The 22717-nt window shown below is 46.2% G+C and overlaps 1 protein-coding gene across 6 annotated transcripts in view; it reads right to left on the bottom strand.

The window, feature by feature from the left end:
• Nucleotides 1-12109: 12109 nt before the first annotated feature.
• The window catches only part of MAP6D1 (MAP6 domain containing 1), a 32319-nt gene continuing 21711 nt past the window's right edge, over nucleotides 12110-22717 (bottom strand). For 2 of the 6 annotated variants that reach the window (XR_005294734.2, XR_005294738.2), the window contains 2 exons: nucleotides 19923-20040; nucleotides 14333-14350 (listed from right to left, as the gene is read on the bottom strand). Coding sequence is in view for 1 of the 6 variants with exons in the window: in XM_038415347.2 (XP_038271275.1) it covers nucleotides 14273-14350; nucleotides 19923-20040 (196 nt within the window). In the remaining 5 variants the exon portion in view is untranslated. Of the gene's footprint in view, nucleotides 14351-19922; nucleotides 20041-22717 lie in introns of those variants that run through there. The other 4 variants (XR_005294736.2, XR_005294737.2, XR_005294733.2 and 1 more) reach the window with 3 other exon arrangements.

Below are 22717 nucleotides of genomic sequence, written 5' to 3'. Positions count from 1 at the left end.
TCCCACTCTTTCCTCTGCCCTTTTATCTACTCCCTCTCAAAACCAGCTGTTGACCCCATGCAACCCTGAGATAAACATGGAGAATATAGTGCCGCAGAGGGCTCCCCACCGGCGGGGTCCTGCCTGGTCAGCTGTCCTGAACGGTCAGAGTTCCCTGCAGCTTCTCTGCGCGTCCTAGGGGCTCCAGGCGCAGATTGGAGCGCAAGTTCTTCCTTCCTTTCATAAAGCACAGTTTACTATTCTTAGGCCTGAGTGTCCTCCTTTCGCTGGTATCTTCCCCCCGGGCCCTCGCGGGCACAATTGGTGTCACAAACAGGATACCAGCGGAGGGATGCCTCTTTGGGGAAGGAAGGATAAGGGGGAGGGAGAGAGCCGCATCCCCAGGTGGCCCTCCACGGGATAGTGAGCATTGATGGCTCGCAAGCTGGCAGCATGGCCGGAGCTCAAGCAGGAGCCTGGAGTTACCCCAGTTAGGCTGGAGGAACTGATATCCAAGCTCTGGCTGGACAAAGTAGGACCCGCGGAGCGAAAAGCAGCGGGAGACCTGGGATGGGTCTTCCTGACCGCGCTCCGCACCGTGGACAAGGCACTGCTGGTTCAGTGCCAGAGGATAGTAAGATTAGAGGCTGATTTGCAGCAAGCAAACGAGGCCCATTCGCAAACCCAAGAAGTCGTCACTAGTATGGCCGAATAGGCCAAGCAGGTAGAACTCTGATGAGCGGTTAGAGCACCAATGCAGTTATGGTGGCTCACGTTGCAAACCGCCAGTGGTGAAAGGGAGGACGGGAAGACGTGCATCCCCTTGCCGTATGTGCACTGGTACGCAAAAGCAATTGGGATCCAGAGACCTGGCAAGGGGACATTTGGGAGACAAGCGATGATGATTCCCCTGGGGAGGGGGATGGCAGGAAGGCGGGGCTGTACCCACAACTGCGGCCAGTTGTCGAGATATGAGGGACCGCACAGGGAGAACGATCAAATGGTAGGAAGGGATTCTATCCAGGAATTGCAAAAAGAAAAGGAGTACTTGTGACACCTTAGAGACTAACAAATTTGTTAGTCTCTAAGGTGCCACAAGTACTCCTTTTCTTTTTGCGAATACAGACTAACACGGCTGCTACTCTGAAACCTATCCACGAATCGAAATCCTGAGATACAGGATTTCATGCAGTGTTTCAAGCAGCGTCCCAAGGAACTGCTGCTGGCCTGGCTGCTATGGTTGTGGGACGATGGGGTGGATGCTATTACCCTTACCTCTGCTGAGCTAGGCAGGATGGGCTCACTTGCTACAGACCCCCTCCTTCGCAGAAGTCTCAAGATAGGGGCCAGCTCGGAGGCGAATTACCCCATCCCTCCCTTATGGCATGGTTGGCCATGGCTGCTAAAGCTATCTGGAGCTCGCCTGCAGACATGGATGATGGGTTGGAAGAGTGGGCCTCCATCCCAGAGGGGGTTAGCCAGCTCCGACAGCGGGGCATGCTCACCGGCATATTGTCCGAGGATTTTGAAGAGCCTGATGTTGTAGAGCTGACCCGTACCATCCGCACCTGGCTTCTGCAGAACGCCCCCCCCCCCACACACACACACCTGAAGGCGATAATCCTGCCAATGGTTGGGGGGACGTAGGGTCGGTGGGAGATACGGCACAGCTTATGATGCAATTAATGGAAATGGATGGTATGATGTAAACCACAAAGCCGCAGCAGGTGAATGTGAAGCAAAAGGAGAGGGTTAGCCACAATACTGTGTTCAAAGACCTACTGAAAGCAGGGATTCCTCTGGGGGAAGTGGATGAGCTTTTAAAATACTGGTTTCAATGCTGAGCTTTTAAAACACTGGTTACAGCTTAAGCCAGAACAGTGTACCAAGAAGAGGATGGGGGCCCTAATGAAAGGGGAGCCCCAAAACAAGGTAGATGGCACTGCCCGGCCGGCAGACTATATTGAATGGAAGCTGCCCACCCAGTATTGACAGGGTGGTCAGTCCCCCTCTCCCCCTGCCCCAGAGGTAAGGTGCTATGTAGTGGGGGACCATCTCCCTTAGTTCCCAGTGGAGACCTACTGGCCTAGCGGGGGACAACAACGAGTAATTGCCCTTGTGGACACTGGAGCGGAGGTGACTATATTGCATGGCACCCCGCCCCATTGGGGCCAGCCAGTAACTGTGAGTGGCCTCAGATGAGCAGACATTCAGGCCGTGCCGATGCAGTTATGGCTGGCCATCGGGAAGGCCCCCCCCATACGAGTCACTGTTTTAATTGCCTCCATTCATGCATACATATTCATGAATACATACGTATAGACCACCTCTGAGGGCAGACCACAGATACCCAATGGGGACCCTTTTCCTTTGGGCACCAACTGTATGTCCAAGCAGTTGTAACCATGCTGCGGGGGCACTCACGGTGGAACCCTGTGGTGCTTCTGAACCCCACCACAGTAGTGAACACCAAACAGCGGATACCTGGTGGGCATGAGGAAATAACCTCTACCATTAAAGGTCTGCTCCAGGCAGACATCATTTGCCCTGCCATGAGCACATTTTACAGCCCAATTTGGCCAGTCCGTAAAAAGGATGGAACCTGGCGCATGACGGTAGACTACCGCAACCTAAATAGGGTCATCCCCAACCCTGACAGGGGCAGTTCCTGACATGGTCTCCATCATGGAGTGCCTTGCAATGCAAGTAGAGCAGTGGCATGTCATGCTGGACTTGGCAAATGCCTTCTTCTCCATTGCCATTGCCCTACAGAGCCAGGATCAATTTGCCTTTACGTGGGAGGATCGGCAGTACACGTTCACTGTGCTGCCTCAGGGCTACAAGCGTAGCCCTACCATCTGCCACCAGTTGGTTAGTCGAGACCTGGAGCAGGTGACTCTTCCGGAGGGAGTGGTACTAGAGCACTATCTTGATGATGTCCTGCTGAGCGGGCCCCATGAGGCAGCACTCTTTGAGGCCAAGAACAATGTGTTGCAGGCTCTGGCGGCCAGGGGATGGGCTGTCAACCCTAGAAAAATCCAGGGTCCCAGCCAGGAGGTGATCTTCTTGGGTATAGTTTGGTTGGGTCCTCAACGTGAGATCCCACAAAAGGCCATTGAAACAATTACCCACTTCCCAGAGCCCACTAGCTTAAGCCAAGCCCAAACTTTCCTGGGCCCCCTTGGATATTGGTGCACATTTATTCCCCATGTAGGATACATCTTGCAGCCCATACAAGAAGTAGTCCGGAAGAAAGCCACGTTTAGCGGGGTGAGGGGGCAAGCAGCAGGCCGCATTCCAGCAGGCTAGAGAGGCGCTCAGCCAATACGCAGTGCTGAGCCCAGGCAGACGAGGCACCCCCTTTGAACTCGAGGTATCGGTGGTTGACCAAGTGGCCTCGTGGGGGCTGTGGCAGCAAGCTTCGTCTCGAAAGGAGCCCATAGGGTATTGGTCATGATCCCTGCGAGGCTCGGCTGAGCGTTATACACCCCTTGAACAGCAGCTGCTTGCAGTAGTGTGGGCCCTGCAGCAAACTGAGCCCATAACAGGCGCAGAGCCTGTAAAGGTGCATACCCCGCTTCCAATTATGGGTTGGGTCCGGGACAAAAGCCCGCTCACACCAGACCCAGCCCTTATGGAAGTGGAAACACTACCTGCAGCTGTGTATGCAAATGACCCAGGCAAGTATTACCGATGCGCATGCGCAGCCTCGGGCGCTGTCACCTTCGAGAAACTGCCTTCCGGAGGCCAGCACACTTATGCCCCCCTGCTCAAAGTGCCTCAACGCCCCCCCCGTACAGAGGCCCCTCCCTACGCCTCTTTAACGGAACAACAAGATGCCGCACGGTTCACTGATGGATCGGCTTTGTACAGGGGGGGCAGAATGATGGTGGCGAGCGGCCACATATAATCCCTGCCTTGAGGAAATACTGTTTGAAACCGGCCCTGGCCTGTCTAGCCAGTGGGCTGAGCTATGAGCAGTTGTTTATGACCATCACAGAGAACCCAGGGCCCCTTTATCTGTATATGGATAGCTGGGCAGTCTACAAAGACATGACACAATGGATGGCCGTCTGGCATGCGGGGCTGGCTGGAAGGTGCATGACAAACCCCTTTGGGGTTACGCCATGTGGCCTGCCATTTGGGATGCCTGTAACCAGAGGTCCATTGCTGTTTGTCAGGTGGACGCCCACCTGATGGGGGAATCAGAGGAGGCCCGGTTCAACAGAGAGGTAGACGACATAGTCACAGTATATGTAATAGCTGCCCCCGGCCTGGCCGAGTGGATATATCAAAAGAGCGGTCATCTGGGAGGGGAAAAAGCAATGCAGAGGGCCACCGATCGTGGCTTGCAGACCACGATCGGTGCACTTCAGGACGCCCGTCAGTACTGCCCACAGTGTACCAGGTTCTGCCCCCAGCACTTAAAAGCAGAAAAGGGGTACCTGAAGTGAGGCCAGAAACCTGGGGAAGTATGGCAGGTGGACTACATCGGCCCGCTGCCTGAAAGTCAGCGACATAAATATGCGCTAACTGCAGTAGACACGTATCCAGGTCCTCTCTTTGTATACCCATGCGCAAGCGCCACACAGGAGCAGACTATGAAAGGGTTGGAAGAACTCATCCACTATTATGGATCCCCCTCGAGGTGCAAAGTGAGCAGGGAACCCATTTTACAGGGAATGAAAGTAAGAGAATGGGCTGGGGACGGGGGGGGTACGTGGGTGTTCCACATTGCATACCACCCACAGGGCGCCAGGCTCATCAAATGCATGAACGGCTTGCTTAAAGAACAGTTATGCAAACTATCTCCCACCGAGTCCCTGGCCAGGTGGAGCCATAATCTTCACCAGGCCACAGCTGCGCTCAATGACCGCCCTCTGTATGGCTCCACCCCGTACGCTAGATTCAAGGGGAAAGTCATCGAGCAGCCCCGTGTGTTGCGAGTGCAGCGCCTGCACCCACAAGCCCACCTTCCAATTCGGGCCACCCCGGGAAGTGCTGATCTCGATCTGCAGGTCCCTCAAGAGGGCCTCACTCTACAGCCCAATAGCCGGAACCTCGTAAGTACTGGCTTAGCCATAGGACTCCCACAAGGCTATTATGGGTGCATCGTCCCATGCAGCAGTCTGGCCCTTAAGGGCATAGATGTTGCAGCGGGAGTAATTGACGCTGACTATACCTGGGAGGTGAAGGTGCTTTTGGTTCACAACAGCCTGCAGGCAGTAACCCTTCCCCAAGGTGAACGTATTGCGCAGTTGATTTGCGAGCGCATTGGGTTGCCTGATGTCCAGGAGGTGGATGCGCTTGCACCCACCACTCGAGCAGGAGGGTTCAGCTCGACTGGACTTGCAGTTTGGGTTCACGACCCCACCAAACATAACCCGCTCGAAGGAGAAATCGTAGCTGACGGTCCCCAGGATACTCATCTTGTGCTGATAAAAGGGGAAGACGCCCCAATTTATGTGCCCTCTAAGCGTCTTTCTTCCAGGCAACCATAACCACCTCACTGCAGTTCAGGCGGGTCCATGGAGTGTCCCGGTCGCGCCACCCAACGGCCCTACGGCGTGTTCTCTACGGCATGATCCTCAAACTAATTTTAGCTGCAATAGGTGACTGCACCACAACTCGGCCATCCAGTGGATGCAATCGGTGGTACTAGCTGATAACAAGTCAGACTGTTGGTACTGCACACATGCCCCCCAATTGGCAAGCGCCGGCATTCCATGGGCCGCAGTGCCGTGGAACAAATCCTGGGCCCTTAACAACACCACCTTTCTCACTAAGTATAATGAAAGGCCCCCTTACCGGCGCCAAGGCAGTATCACCGGTGGTGATACTGGGGGGACGCGTATTGGTGTGTTCAGCAGCCTTTGGCGATGGACATCGCTTGTCCCATTGGAAAACTTCCCCTTTCCTCATGCGCAGCGATAGCAGAATATCTGCCAGACTCCGGGCAGTTTAACGTTACTGCTGCCCCACCGGAACAGCACAGTGAGTGGATGGCTGGAGAGGTGTAGGTCTCAAGTGACAATTGCTCCGGTTCTTCCAAAACCATTTGAGTTATACCTATGGCACCACCCTTTGCCATCGGTGGTGGCATTGGGGCGAGTGAGGACTACATACCCGTGATTTTCTGTATTCCTACAATGCCAGTGCTGCCGTACGGAGAACGCCCCTCAGCACAATTAGGTGCGGGCAAACCCCACGTGCACATTACTGGTCTCAGTGTAACCAAAGCTCTGATAGTTGGTGTCACAACACCTCAGATAGCACATGGCTCCCCACAGCAGGGTTGCCAGGGCTGTACTGGCTATGTGGCCGTTGGGCATATAAAACCCTACCCAACCAATGGTGTGAACTGTGCACATTGGGACAGCTCCTCCCCTATACATATGGAATACAAACCATGCACACTCATGCAGTGCATAATTACATATTGGTGGCACATCCATGACGGAGCCCAAACTCCATTGTGCAGAGACCCACTGGCTTTCATCAGTTTGTCCGTGCTTTCCTCCCCTGGCTAGGGGTGGCTGAACTGGAGGGAGCTATTGTAAATATTTCAGCCACAGTAGAGGTTACAGAGAATAATGCCATAGATGCAATTCAAGCCCTGCAATTAGAAGTAGCTTCTTTGTCGCAAGTTGTATTACAAAATCATATGGCGTTGGACTATTTATTAGCTGCTCAAGGCGGCATTTGTGCCTTGATTAATGAAAGTTGTTGTTTTTACTCAAATCAGGATAAGCGTTTCGAGACTGATGTTCATAATATGATGGATCACTTGAAGGTGTTACATGACATGGGCTCTGAGACTTCTATATGGGATGACCTTTGACAGTGGCTAACTTCCTGGCTTCCGGATCTTGGCACCTAGGGGAGACGCATCGGGCCCCTGCTATTGATTGGACTACTGGGCTTTGTATGTGTGTTTGTCATTCTTCAATGCTGCATGAATTGCTCCTCCTCCCTCCTGGCCAGACTAGCAAACCCTAAACCAGTGCGCACGCTCGCCGTGCACTGCTGTCAGTAACTAATACACCTCAGTCCTCCAAGGGGTGGAATGTAGGGGCAACATTGTGGAAGATTAGCAAGGAGCTAAGTGGTGGACTGAGAATGTGACTGGACGTAAGCGGAGGATGCAGGCAGTTTCAATGAACTTTGTCTGACAGACCCTGCCAAAAGATATCTTAGCATAGCTCAGCATATGTTTGCTTGTAAACTAATTTGTGTAACCCTTCTGCCCATCAGAGTTAGCAGCAACAAGGGCTGGGTTGAGTATCTAGGGGTTCCATTCCAATAACACAACACAAAACCGGCTTGAGCCCCCACCCGCTGACCTGGGACAAATATATACCACCCCCGCTGGGAGCCTCTAAGAGGCAATACTTCCCCTCTCGCAAGCACAGAGTCTGAGCGTAGCAAAAGTCTTTTAATAACAGAGAGAAACAATGTGGCATTATGTTGGGGAAATACCACCAACAGGATTCAGAACACAACCCATGAGCCAAAACCCACCCCAAGCAAATTAGGCCATGTCCTTTCCCTTTGGTTTTTGAGTCCAGCAACCCAAAAGTCACCCAAAGTCCCAAAAGTCCAATAACCTAAAAGTCTCTGTCCCTGGTCAATGCAGCCCCAGAGTTTGAAAGTTTATCTGCAGAGTTTTACCTCCCAACCTGGGTAGAAATGGGGGGGGGGGTTAAGGGGCACTTTACATGGCCCAAAGCCAACTACCCAAACTCTCTGTGGGGCTCCGCTCCACCAGCCACCCCACAAACTGCTCTGCTCCACCAGCCATCCCATGAGCCGCTCCTGCCATCCCACAAACTGCTCTGCAATATATCTTCAGGCCCCTCCTGCTACTTAATACAACACTCAGTGATTTCAGCTCTTGGTAATTTTAGCTCTTTAGCGATTTCAGCTTGTAGGAGGGGAACCTCAGTGCTGGTACACCATTAGCCCAAAGTGAATTCAGCTCAGCAACCTGTAACTAGACTCATAGAGGAATCAAAACTAGCTCTGATATTCCACCATGGAAAAAGTATAATTAGCAATATAAAGCCCTCATCGGGGGCCCATACTACCTAATATTAATACCTATCCCACAGCCTCTCTCAATTTACTGGGTTTTGGAACCCATGACCCTTGCCTAGCAAGTGCTGCTTAGTTGATGGTGAGTCCCTCCATCATAATAAAAGGCCAAGTACAATTCCACTGTCCTTGGCTCACATAATCAGAATGATAACAGTTTATTCTTCCTGCCCCAATAACAGAGAAACTGGGGTTCCTACAACAGCCAAAGTGACGATCTAGGCAGGGTGGTGTGCCTATGCAAATGAGATCAGCCCCTGAAGTTCTTTTCCATAACCCACCATGACTCACCACCAGATGTCAGGGTAGAGCTCATCCTGACTCTGCTTACATTTGTATAACAAGCATAAATCATACATGTAAGAATATAACCAGCTGTTGACCCCATGTAACTCCAAGATAAGCACAGAGAATATAGCACTGCAGAGTACTCCCCCCCAGTGGAGTCCTGCCTGGTCAGCTGTCCCAAACGGCCAGAGTCCCCTGCAGCTCCTCCATGCTTCCTAGGGGCTCCCCACACAGATTGGCACACAAGTTCTTCCTTCCATAAAGCATAGTTTACTATTCTTAGGCCTGAGCGTCCTCCTTTCGCTGGTATATCATCCCCCACCCTTGCGGGCACAGGAAGGATACCCCATAGAGTCCCCCACTAGCTCTTTCTGCTGTTGATTATGCTTCAGGCTGTGAGCAGGTGGCAACTTACAGGAGTTCATTCTACAGGCATCAGCATGCATGGCGATTGTAAGCACCATGAGGTGCGCTGCTCTGCAGGGGTGTCTCCTTCCACACCCACCCTCAGCCAGCATCTGCTGCCCTACTCCTGCTGCCTGCGAGAACATGGAACCTCAAAGGGCTTCAAAGCAAAATGTGCCATTCAGTGGGGTAGGGCTGAGGTGTAAAGCCCAAGAGCAATTAGAGACTGTGCAACTGGAAGAACCCTGCTAAGACAAGTAGGGGAGGGGAGACAAATGGTACAGAAGCAGCCCCTCCCCCTGCTAGTGCTCCCTGTGAAAGTTTTCCCTCTAATAGGAACTTTTTCCCAGCATGCTGTTCTGGGACTGGCCCTTTAAATTGGGCAGAGACAAGCTGCTCTAGTCCTAAAGAGGCCATTTTTCAAGGGATTACTGCTGGCTGCATTTCCCCTTCTTCTCCAGCTGGGAAGTAAGTGCCTGTTAAGTTTTCTTCTGCTTTTCCTAAAGACATGGGGTCCTCTCATACTGGGTACCTCTGTAGGCAGTTGCAGCAAGGTTGTATTTTGGTGACCTTCAGCATGCTTCCGGGGCTCAGTGGAAAGGCTTGGCCTTTCAAAGGTGCATTGTGAGCTGGATGCTGCCTCACCCAGAACAGAGCTTGTTGCAGTGTGGGTATGTCCTATGTAAGAGTTTGGTGGTGTTGGCCACCATTATAAAGCAATGACTACTGTAAAATTCCCATGTGGTAGCGTGTTCTCATGATGCAGGTGAGACCACAAGGCCTGGGAGGTAAAACTAAGTAGCTTTTTTCTTATTGGGAATGTGATACTCTGTAGTTAGCGTGGAAAAGGTGCTCTCAGGAGCGTGTGTGTGGAGATCTACTACTATTTATATTACTGCAGTGCCTAGGAGCCACAGGCCAGGACCCAATCAGAACAAAAAGGCAGCCTTAAAGAGCTGACAACAGATGGGATACAGACAGACTGGGTAGTACAAGGAAAGAAGACAATATAGCCTAGCTAGACTGGACAGACACAGGGTTGGGGGAAGGAGTCGAACACAAAAGTAGATGGAACAATGCGGTGGTGGCAAATTTTTCATTCAATTATTTTATTTATTTGCAGTGGGACAGGGGTGTTACTTAGGGGATCTGCTAAAAGGAAAGGTAAGGGGGAGAGAGTGGGGGAGGAAGGGCAGGTGTGGAGGGAAGCTGAGGTAAAAAGGCAGGGAGGAAGGAGGGTTGAGCAATCAGCAAAGGGCAGAGAACAGGGCAGCATCACCAGAGGTCCTGGCTCCTATTGCTTCTGTTCCTACCAGCTGGAATTTCTGGCTGCCTGGATCCTAGTGCCCTCAGAGTGGCAGTGTCTTCCTTGCACAATTCTGGGTCCAGGAAGGTTCTGGCAGAGGGGTAGCCCTGGCTGGGCCCCCTTCTACCCTCTCCCTGTCTGCAGGAGTCTCTGGCTGTCAAAGCCATAGCTGAGGCTGCAAACCAATTTCAGGGATAATCCTATGTTCACACATGTTATTTTTCTGAAACCATCACCCGTAGGTTTGAGGAAAATCCCATAAGCTGCCACGAATTCTGCAGCTCAATGTTTTTCCTTTTTTAAAAGGATTGTTACCCCCTCACCTAGTATACAAACACTGCAGCCTTGGAACATGTAAATAGTTCTGCCAGTGGTCTTGTGTCTGCATCTAAGCTTGAGAAACAATTAGTTGGCTGTTGATGGTTATGAATGATTGAAAATCAGCTGGGAATGTCCAGGGAAGAATTGCATTAATCCTGAGATGCTATGCTAGGATTCACTGCTTCTGTGTATGCCAATTTTGGTGGGATGGATTCCTGTCAGTTTCATCACATGACATAATTTTTAATTAAAGATTAATCTTTAATTCTGGGAGACTTCAGGCCAATCCTGGAGGGTTGGCAACCCTAGAGAGTGGAGGGGAGGAACGTTTGTCAGTGTCTGATTTAAGCGTGTACACACCTTAGGGACACTGAGCCCTCCTGAAGAACTAACCCTAGGAGAGGAGATGGGAGAAAAAAAGCCATGAGGCTCTAGTCATGGACTTTCCCACCCATCAGGAGAAGGATAGGGAGGCTGTTTAGGGTTCTCCCGGTGGCATGAGCCCCACACACACACACACACACCTCAGCCCCAGACTCTGCAGGTCCTGAGTACTTCCCTGACTAGGGATTCTGGTGCCTCTCCTCTGCTTTCTGATTGAATTCTCCCCTCTCCCTCTCCTGCAGCTGTGCAGAGAGGAACAATATGGACCTTAAGATGGCTGATGTGAATGTGCTGCCTCATAGCAAGTCGGTGGGACGTGCACCTCTCTCCTTTTCAAAGAAACTTGATACACTAAGGTGTAAAGGTTGCATAGTTAAAATAAGTTAAGAAATCCAGAAGTGACGTTTCCTACTGCATGTGAACTTGGCCTCGCTGTACATATGTGGTATTTTTAGATCTGTGTTAAATATCTGCAATAAACTAGAATCCATGGCCAATGTAGCCAGATTAACAGACATTAGAGGATCTTAACTTCTGCATCTTCTGACTTTGAACTCTGCATCTGTAACATTTGCATTAACAAAGCTAATTTTCAAGGTAATCAACACTGGCAAAAAAAATAATACTTATTACTATTCCCATAGTGTTCAAACTGTTGAGAATTCCTGGTGCTCATTTACCAGTAAATATTGTGAGGTATAAAACATCTAAAGGAACCGAATTCCATGGGAACATGTTACATGAATATAATTGAACTTGAGTCTGAACTAACCAGGGCGGTTTTTATAAAAACACATTTACAATCATCTGATCAAATTTTAGCTCAATGCAGTTACAAAAAGGGCAGAGAATTAAGTCTGAATATTGCTTACTAGAAATTATAACTTTTGTCCTTAGTGCTACTTCAGTGACGTTGCTCTTGGGTGACTTGTAAAGTGGTGATTTTGTTCCCACTGCCCATATAAGTTGTAATGGCTTTTTTTTCTTTTCCCCTTGAGGATTTCTGAGGGGTTCTGCTGATGTGGTGCAGGATTTTTTTTTAATCTTTCCCAGTCTGATAGACTGCAGCATTCCAAGACAACGATAACATCAACTGAGTGATTCCACTTCTCTCAACCCATCTAATGCTCAGTGTTGTTGTTCTAGGCAGGCTGCTCAGTTCTATTATTTTGGACTTCCTTCTTTGTTTTGAGTGATTAAGGAGACAGTCTGTCTTCTGGATCAGTGTGTGTCTAAGTACACATCTACACAAAAATAGTTGCAGATCTTTTTGTCGAAGGTCGACGTGCAATGCTATGTTTTTCACATCAAAATTAAGATTAGAAAAAGAACCAGTAGCCAAAATACATTTTATTAAATTAACTTTCAGTCCATTTGATAAAATACAAGCTTCATGTATTACCAGTTTGTTTACAACTGTTTTGTAGAAATATAGTAAATTAAGAAAAGAAACTGAGTAGGCAGTATGTGTTGGGGTTTTTTTGCTAATAGTAAAATCCAAGAGTGAAATTAACTGAACTGTTAAAAACTTTATAAACAGATTAATCAAGCAGACTATACATTTTTCCTTAGAAACATTTAACATGCAAAACATTTAGTGCAGTTTGAATATTTCAATCAGTTTCCAGAAAAAATTATGATCCCCCCCAAAAAAAAACCCAAAACGATATAGATTTTTTTTCTACGAGTACTGATGTTAAATACTGCAGATTCATCTGGCAATAAGTCCCAACGTAAAATCTGAAGAGTGCAAGAAATTTCATCCCCCATCCCAAAGAAACCGACATTAATGGGCATATTATCATATACTACTCACGGTTGAGTCTTAGTGGCTCAATCGTACCAGCTTTAATGGAAGCGGCTCCATTAAATTCCTATATAATGTAATGTACATTCTGGATACATTTCAAATATAGTCCACCAGCCTCCAGTTCAAGAGTCGTTCTTATGAAGGTGATTGGCAATGTGTCCGTGTTTGTATAGTCCAAAGGATCATTAAACCAGCCTTTGACTTGAGCTGGGAAAAGGTTGAGAGAAAATGTCTGTAACTTCCCATTTTATCAAAGTCAGTTTCATTACAGATGAATGAATAAATGATTACTGGTCAAGTCTGAGGGTAACATTTCCTTTCATTCTAACAGGCAAATTTGTAACACACAAACTATAACTTTTTTCTATATGATATTTTTGAAAGAAAATTAGGAAAAATGTTAAATTAGAAATAGATTAACTATATTGCATAAACCCTTCAGATAAAAACTCTAAGCTTATCACAATCTAGATGAATGAGCACTAGGAAAGGGTTTATTAAAACAGAATGAATAAAAGTTAATTCCACATCAGTTATCTTTTAAAAAAAGGTAATCTTTAGAATAATTAAATTTAAAATGGTCCATTTTTAAAAATGAAGGTGTGAATTACATTCTACTTTTTTTTTTTAAATAGAGTATCCATGTAACATTCATCTCTGGTTATTTTTAGCACTAGCATTACCAATATACAGGCAATAATTCAGTAGTTTCAAGGCAATATATTTTCATCTTGCATAAGCAAATAGTGAATATTAAAAGTTTAAGCATATCCTTTTATTAAAGAATCTTCAGATTGCATTATGCAAAATCCATGTACATTATATACATATACCTTAAGCATGACCATTACAAATTACATCCATAAACATTTTAGATTCTGGTCCATACAATCCATAGTTATCTGAGCTGACCTAATGAGTTTGCTGTCAGACAAGAGTCAAGTTGAGGTGTTGTTTGTCAGGACTTTCTTGATTCTCTCTCATGCTATTGTTTATTCTTTAGAAATTCAAACTACACCTAAGGTGGCTTTCCAACTTTGAAATATTCAGCTTTCAACCATGAAGCCCCAGTGACTTTTTGTCTGATATTTTTTTTTCCAGAGTATTATCATGCCAAAAAACTTCTAAAACACCACTGAAATCTATGCCAGCCACGGATGTTAGACTGTTTGGTGTAGTATTTCAATGTATGTGTGAGATGCTTGCTTGTTTATTTCAAACTTAAAAAAAAAATAAAAACAAGTTCAACAGTCAGCTTGGATCATTGACCATCTCTTTCACTGACCTACTGTAGATAGGTCTGTTAAATAGCACTGGTTTTGGTTTTAGTTATAATTTCCATTTGTGATTTTTTTCCCCGCACAAATGCAGCTAAGCGTAGGGGCATTGTCTGCAATACCATCTTTGCTGCCAAAAGTCAATCTCCTAATGTGATACCAGCTGGCATAGTAATGAGCCTGTTTCTACAAAAACTAGGTCATCACTTGCAGTCTGTTTTGCCAGTTCCAAATCAAGTGCTTCGCGATTTGTGTATTCACAGATATTATGTATATATCATTACTCACTGTAGCTGCTTTTGATAATGTTGTCTCTTTGATCTTAACACCCTGCATGAAAGTTGCATAGCAGGACATTTTTACAAACAACCCACATTTAAGCTGCCTGGATGTGAACCAAATCCAAGTTCACACGTTGAGAATACGAGAGGGAGCCTGGAAAACTGCAGAAGGGTTGCGGGAAAACTTGGTCTTTGCTTCTGGAATCTAAAAGGGGAAATAATATGCATTAGCACCACTTCTGGGTACAGTAATTATGTTGGTTCTTGGCCCAAATATGTCTGGTCTCCTCTCCACTGTAAAATAAAACATGTTGGAGGACTGTGTCATACAATAGTCCCCTGACACAGGTTGGTCTGGAACTGTAGATGAGACTGAACCATTTTTATAGCACAGTTCCAGGTCACTGTAAAAAATTGGTTCAATCAGATCCACACTGCAAGACCGGAACAGTTTGGATGGGCTGCTTCGTTGTAAATGGGTCCTTCAACACAGTTAAAGGTTATGGTGCAGGTAGGACTTGAGGCTCTGTCTACAATAGCAAGACAAGCATGTTTGAGCGATTCTTGCTGGCAGGTTGCTAATGGCTTCCTAGCCAATGTGCACAGAGTGAACTGCTGACTCTCACAAATCTTTGCTAACATTTGTTTCACACAAACATAAAGGCAAATACACCACTGGCCTAGTGATTGGTTAAAGTCAGAGACTAGAGGAGAGGTCTGCATGGTGCAAAGTCTGAACCACTTGGAGGACACCAACAAGAGACCTCTCTTTAAAAATGTCTGAGCTCAGTGCTTTATGAAATAGCAAGTGTACTGCAGTCTGGGCACAAACATGCAGCATTCAGGAAGAAAAGTTAACTATGCTGAATATTCTCCATGCTGGATTGTGATACCTTACCTCTGGTAATATTGTTTGCTCTTCAAATAGAGACTGTGAGAAAGATGGCAGAGATGACTCCAGAGCAAAACTCCTATTGACTTCAGTGGAGCCAGGATTTCACCCTAAGTGTAATAGCACTGTGGTGAACAGATGGTACCTACTGATTCAGGACAGCTGAAAAGCCTGTCTCTTAACATAATAAGAGACTAACTGAATTTAAATGGAATTGTCTTTACTTGTGTCTCCTGCTCGGGATTCAGAAGATAGCTGGCCTCAAACATAACTATGTAAGTTTTGTTTGGTCTTAATTACTCTAACAGTGCTGCTGGAGGAGTGAGAGAGAGGAGCAGGGCCATAAGAACAGGACATGGGAAAAAAGGAAATTAGCTATTGATCTGTTTTTTCCACATTCCTCTGGGGATGAGTCTTAAATGCTGGTGAAGAGAATAATATCACAAACAAAGCCACTGTGGAGATCAAAGCTGGAAAACCCTAGCTAAATCCTACGTACAGGTTATTGTAAAACAACTTGTGGAACTCATTGCTAGGGGATATTGTGAAGGTCAAAAGTACAACTGGGTCAAAAAGGAGCTAGACAAGTTCATGGAGGATAGGTCCATCAATGATTTAGTTGGGGTTGGTCCTGTTTTGAACAAGGAGTTGGACTAGATGACCTTCAGAGGTCTCTTCCAACCTTAATCTGCTATGATTCTATGACTGTTAGCCAAGATGGTCAGGGACGCAACCCTATTCTCTGGGTGTCCCTAAGCCTCTAACTGCCAGAAGCTGGGACTGGATGATGGGATGAATCACTTGTTAATTGCCCTGTTCTGTTCATTCTTTCTGAAGCATCTGGCACCAGCCACTGGACTAAATGTACCCATTGGCTGACCCAGTATGGCTATTCTTATGTTAATTGAATCACACACGGGTAACAAAGCCAGGCCTTGGGCAAAAGGAAAAGCCTGAATAGTTTTTAAAGGTCTTCTATGGCCTAGTAAACACGAGCGACTTCAAAATGTATCTTCGCTCTGTATGATCTAGCTGTTTCCAAGCATCATCTTCATGCCAAGCTATTGCTTACCTCACAATAATGCTGTTCACTTTGCTGGGTATGATAGAAAAGCTTCTGTACTCTGCTGTTCTGGGAGACAGGGCCATTACTAGCTCAGTCTGGAGAGTTTCAATATTTTGTGCCCTTGGTGGTTTCTCTCTATGCATATGTGTTTCAGATTTTATCTTTTCCTCAGATCAATAACTGAAGTTATTGAAGCCAACTTCCCCTCTACCCGGAGGGTGCTCAACCCCCCTACCCCCACTTCTTCCCTTCCTCTAAGCCCCCACCCCATCCCACCTCTTCCTATCCCCGCTCCACCCTTGGCCCTGTCCCAGCTTCACCCTTTACCCCATCCCCGCTCCAGCCCTTCCCCACCCCTTTCCAACCCCATCCCCAAGCGCGCCCCAGCCTCTCTTCTCCCAGTGCCTCCTGCAAACTGTGGAACAGCTGATTGTAGTGGGCAGGAGGAGTTGATCAGCAGGGCTGCTGGAGGGCGAGAGGCGCTGGGGAAGAGGGGAGTTGGCTGCCGGTGGGTACTAAGCACCTGTTATTTTTTTTTCCGTGGTCGGCACCTATGACTGGAGTAAGTGCTGTTTTGGGTCTGTAACTGGCCTCTCCCATGGCATCCAGAGGTCACGTGGAAGCTCTGGAAGTTTTTTTTGTTTCACTGCAACATTTTGGTCAGCTTTGTGCTCTGTTTGAGTATTAAAACCTATGCTTGCAAGCAGGGAGATTCTAGCAGGTCTTTTCCCCCCTTTACAATCCTGCTGTTGCTGTCCATCTCTTTCCTCTTCTTTCAGCAGGCCCAGAATTCTCCAGTTCTGCAACTTATGACCCTTTATCTTTGCATTCCATAAGAATGTCAACTCTTTTAATAATGTCTGGTGGGGATCACACAAGCTGTGGCCAAAGTTTAATATTCAAACATGCTATGAGTTTTAACTCTGGTCTATGAAAGACTCAAACAAGGCAAACTACTCTGATCCTCATTTGGAGAGTTCTTTGTGGACTCCACATCCACTTGTTTTTTCTCTTCTTTAATCTCTTGGAGTCCTACTGCTGATACCACATCCCAGACATGCTTGTCCCCTCCAAAAAAAAAGTTTGGCTGTATTGAAACACTTTGTACTTCACTGAGAACAGGACTGAAGCTGACACAACTTTATTTGACATTTTAGGCTGAGATATTTTCAAGCTGCCTATGGGATTTGGATGCTCAACTTCCCATTAAACGTTTTGGGAGTTAATAAATTGTTTCAGCTTCAATCCAGTTCTCAGCAAAGCACCAGAATCAGGATATGGAATCAGCAAGAATCAGGATATGGAATCAGCTAATTAGTGGGAACTGGAAGTCCAAATCCTCCAGGTGGCTTTGAAAAACTTAGCCTTATTATTGTGCACCATTCTCTTCTCCTCCCTTGCTATGGAAAATCAACAGTCTGTGGCGCTCAGCTGTAATGCTTTCTTCTTTGCCCCTCAATCATTGATTGCACAGCCCCTTGTGATGACAGTGCTTCCTGTGGTACCATCTGTCTGCTATTCTGACAGATTCTGTAGGCCAGGCTCCTTGTACGCTAATGTCCAATTGACCTAAATTCTGCTGAAATGCCTGTTCATTCTGCAGTACCCCAGCGAACAGACTGGCAATTCAGTGGCATCTTTAAGTAAGTTTTTAAAGGGCTAGAGGCTGTTCTTGAATTAAATATGAAAATGAGTAATGCAAGCAGTACCATGTCCCTTGTGTGGACTTGATATTACATTCAATTTTATGCTGTTCCTACATTTGTCATTTACAATGTGCTACAGAATTTTGTACTGCAAACGTATAACTGCACTGCAGGGGTTGTCTGAGGCAAGCTGGAAGTTTAGGCCGCTGGGAAAGGGGAAGGCAGTTTGCGATTACAGGATAAGCACATTAGCTGTATGTTCATTAAAATCATCCACAGTGAAATGGTTAAGAGTTGACATTTAAATTGCCCCCATTTGATTTCTAAATGAACATCCCCTGGAGATGAATGGGACAGTCACCACCAGGGAGACCCCATTGCAGCTATTTAATTGGGTTCACAGTTGGAAGGCTTTCTTTGCAATTATCAGGGGTAGAAACGTATGTATTTATTTACTTTTAATCAAAGCTGGAGAGCAATTCTGTGGCCAGGGCTGGATTCTGCAATGTTGCACAATCCATTTCTTCACCTAGCTTACCAAGTAACCCTTCGTCAAATGGTGGAAAGGGAGAGAGAGCCGTACAGAGATCTGCTTGTGTCCACTTTGTGTTTAAGATGATCAGATACCACCGTGCCAGTGGACTCGGCAGAAGAGCAGAAAGAGATGTAAGCCCTGCAGCACTGCTTCTTGGCACCCCTACCACCTCTGCCAGGTTTAGATTTCTCTACATGCTGTTGCTGTATGGCCAGTGTCTCAAGTTTATGGCCAATGCTGGTTGTATTTGAGTGCAACAGCAATGGATGAAATATGGATCTGGGCCTCCTACAGAAATAAAACATAGAGCAGATTTTTGAAGTTTGAAATTTTTTTCCAAGCTCCTTGGCTTTTAATTCTAGTTCTAGTTGTTGGGGCTTCTCTCAGCTCAAGGCTTTGGGGGGGGGCTTTTTGGTGAACAGGAAAAAAGTAACTTCATCTTCTGCCATCTGTGAGATGAGAGGGACTCCAGCCTTAAAATGCATCGTTGTAATGAGTCTGCATCACTGGTCCTTCCCATTTTGCCGCACCACAGAAACCAGGGGAAACCTTCCTATACCCCTCAGAGCAAACGGGAGAGAGGGAAGTTGACAGAGTGGGTCAATGTTGCAGCAATGTTGAGGCTGTCTTGCCTATTCAAGGTCATGTTCAAGGTCCATGTCCTTGTTCAAGGTCGATGGTACAGCTTGTGGCCAGCTTTGGGGTTGGGCTCTAAGTACTGTAGCATTGCAGAAGGCTGCAGAGTGGGGTATTGCTCACATGTAATTTGTTCTCAGTTGGTGGGATGCTGTTTGCTTTACACATTTAAGGAGAGACTTAAGGAAAGTCCTAAACAGAGAGAATGTTTGCTTGTAGGTTTTTCAGCATCCCTTGGAATTGCTTTGTAGGCAAGGAAGTGTAAGCTTGTTATATAGTATAGTACAGTGTCTTATAAAAAGGATGAAAAAGCCCCGGGAATCCTAACATTTCTAGGATCCCAGATTCTCTGTATCTCACTCCCTGCTTAGAACAGGTATCTTGATATTACTGGAGACTGAAGTCTCTTTCTCTGTCCATAGATGCTCAGTTCTGTTCTATTCATTTATTTATTTATTTATTTATTTGGTAGTGGCCCCAGTGTCCACAGTCACTCTCATGCATACTTACAAACATAGGTTTGTGCACACAATGCAGTGTTAATGTTAGGGTTGAGATTTTAAATGCACAGATCAGGAGATTCAAAGTTAGATGTGCTTCACAGCAACCCCTAACATCAACAGATAACACAATTAACATCAACGTTAGCATAATTTGACTACACTGCACATGTACAGATGGTATTAAATTGATTGTATACAGTAGCACAGTACTACGGACCAAGATGTCTGAGTCAAGATTACTCTGGGAACCATAATTTTGAACTTCCTGACTCCTGTGTAGTTTAAAATCTTGTCCTTAGCACTGAGTTAACAGTTATGAAGACTCTCTGCCAGGTCTCTCCGAAAACAAGAGGTGATTACTGTGCAATGAGGGAAGAGCATTTGCTCAAGTCATGGCTTGGTTTCTAACCACAATTACATTGGTAATATGTAAGGGGTATGGAATTTTCTTTGGGTTCTCTTCAAAAGGCTTGCAGGGTTTGTAAAAAAGTATAATTACCTTAAAATGTGCCCTGTAGCTAGTCTCTTGCACAAAATGATCTTCTGGAATAATGAAGCCTTGCTTTGTCTTTATGGGCTTCGATGGTTTGGCTCCGGTCCATGGACGATACTCATGCCTGAAACGAGTTGGTAAAAACAGAAGGACCCAGAATACCAAATTAGTGCAGTGTACAGACAGCAGGCACCTCTGCTCAATGTGAGAGCAAATAAATACAAAAGGCAAGTTTGGGAACTGCTTGCTTATAATTAGGGTGACCAGACATCCCAATATTAGGGGCTTTGTCTTATATAAGACTCCCCTCTGTCCTGATTTTTCTCCCTACTTATAATTTCCAACACAGTTAAATCAAACCAGTCTGCTAAGTCCATTTTTACTCCAACACCTAATAAAAGTAGACTCTCGAGCCAGCTCTGCATGCTGTATTCCTTAAAAAGCTGATGCTCAATGAAGGGTATAGAACAGCCTAGATGGACTAGGTCTGACTGCACTAGTTTCATCCTGTACCTATCGCTGGAGTTTTCATTCTCCCTTTTAGAACCGCTTGTTGATTTCCTCCTGGAAAAAGTTGTTTTTCCTGCCTTGAGCATCTTGATTCTACACCTCAGCCCCATAGTGTTTCACTTGCTTTCAGTGAATGATTTTCTTAATGTTTCTTTATCTGGTTTTACCCCTCTGGGTGCAGTGTTCTACTTAGTCATATGTCAAAACTGCACCTCCTCTTTGCCTCATTATGGACTATCTGATGCTTCAGCTGATATTTTCATGTGGCTAAGAGGTTGGAAAGCTTGGCTCATTAAGATTGAAGGAGAGGAAGGAAAAGGTTGTGTGAGCATGGAGTATAGCTGTGTTTGATAAGATGGGTGCAGCGGCTGCCATACCTTGCTTGCAGTGTTCAACTGTGTTCAAAAGTAGCTATTACAGTGTCTGGCTTATCCAGTAATTTGGCCCTCCACCATGGTGCTCTGCACCTTTGTCACAGGGTTAACTAGTGCTCTCAATTAGGCCATTCTGGAGGCTGCAGAAGTAGCCAAATGTGTCTGCTTGTTTGGGATAGGATTAAGGGAGTCTGCTGTGTCTTCTGCTGTAATAACGGGAGATAGCTGGCCAGCCCCAATTGTGCATCTAAGTGTGGAAGTGGCAGATAAAGGTTTATAGGTGGAACACTACATAACAACGAATAGCGATGGGAAAAGGTACAAAAATGGAGACAGACTGAATTAGCCCAAACGAAAAGGGCTACTGATATAACTCATGGACTGTGTTGAAATTGTGCTTGGTAAACAAAGGAGTGGGAAACTGGAAATCAGTGGACCAAAAATTGGTGGGTCAGAAATTAAGCCTGATTAGTCCATCCCCGCATTATTTTATTCACCATTCTGCTCATCATCCCTGGTCTTGTGTGTCCTGTGTATCCTGATCAATACATCACCAAAGTTTGGCATGGATTTTCTAGTGGTTTTTGTCATGATATTAAGCAGGCCAAGGTGTCTGTACTCAAAACTCTGAGCCTTGATGAACTATTTAAAGTTGTACAGTGACATGGTCATGGACTCTCTGGGCCCATTTATTCTATCAAAATAAATTCAACAGTCTTAAGCAAAAACTACTCTAACTGCTACTGCAGCAAAGGCTACAGTTCAGAGTCTTAAGCCGTGTCTGGACTTGGAGAATAGATTGTGTTTTACCAGGGAGCCTAGGTTTGATCACTACCAGCCAACTCTTTTTTTTCAACGTGACTGCCCTGTTGATATTAGTTGGGAAGTGCTGTTTAAAATACCGATAGTTAAAATGTGTTGCTAAAGCTTTGTCTAGATTGTGATTTAAAGGTGTGTTTTTAAAATGTGTAGATTTATCTTGCTCAGCCAAGCACGTGATTAAAATATACACTGCCTGGTCTACACTAGACTTTTAAATCTAGATACAGCCTTAAAACACTGCATGTTTTCCTAGTCTCAGCATGCTATAAAGCTTTAGGGCCCAGGGTACTTCAGTGCTTTGCTAATCTGTTTCACTGCTTGGTGGTTATTCAGATGAGGTGACTCTGCAATGAGTTCTTAAGTCTGTTCAGGACCAGCGGTGGGTCTCGTTCAATAGAGGATCCTGAGGTATACAACTCCGTCCCAGGGAAGGCATACCTAGGTCTGTGGAATACAAGCTTAAGAAACCTCTGTTTCCAAGGCCATGCTTGAGTGTCCACACTGTCTTGTAAACTTAAGCTTCCAATTGCTGGACCCATGTCTCACAGCCATGCTAATGCATCCATGCTGCACTACACAGACCTTCTGACTTGGGTCAGGCTTGAGCTGCTTACAGACTGCAAAGTCACAGTGGGACTCAAGCTCTTACCAACCCTCCTAGTAAGGTCCTAGGACCTGGGTCCTAAGTGCATGCTGACCTGAGTCAGACTGATGTAGTGACACTAGAGGAGGTTTTGGAATTAACTGAGAAATTTAACAGTAACAAGTCACCAGGACCAGATGGTATTCACCCAAGAGTTCTGAAAGAACTCAAATGTGAAATTGCGGAACTATTAACTGGTTTGTAACCTGTCTTTTAAATCAGCTACTGTACCCAATGACTGGAAGATAGATAATGTAACGCCAATATTTAAGAAGGGCTCTAGAGGTGATCCTGGCAATTACAGACCGGTAAGTCTAACATCAGTACCAGGCAAATTAGTTGAAACAATAGTAAAGAATAAAATTATCAGACACGTAGAAGAACATAAATTGTTGCGCAAAAGTCCATGTGGTTTCTGTAAAGGGAGATCATGTCTTACTAATCTATTAAGA

Source organism: Dermochelys coriacea, chromosome 9, assembly GCF_009764565.3.
Source record: "Dermochelys coriacea isolate rDerCor1 chromosome 9, rDerCor1.pri.v4, whole genome shotgun sequence".
NCBI classification, from domain to species: Eukaryota; Metazoa; Chordata; order Testudines; family Dermochelyidae; genus Dermochelys; species Dermochelys coriacea.
This window is presented reverse-complemented; position numbering and strand designations above follow the sequence as displayed.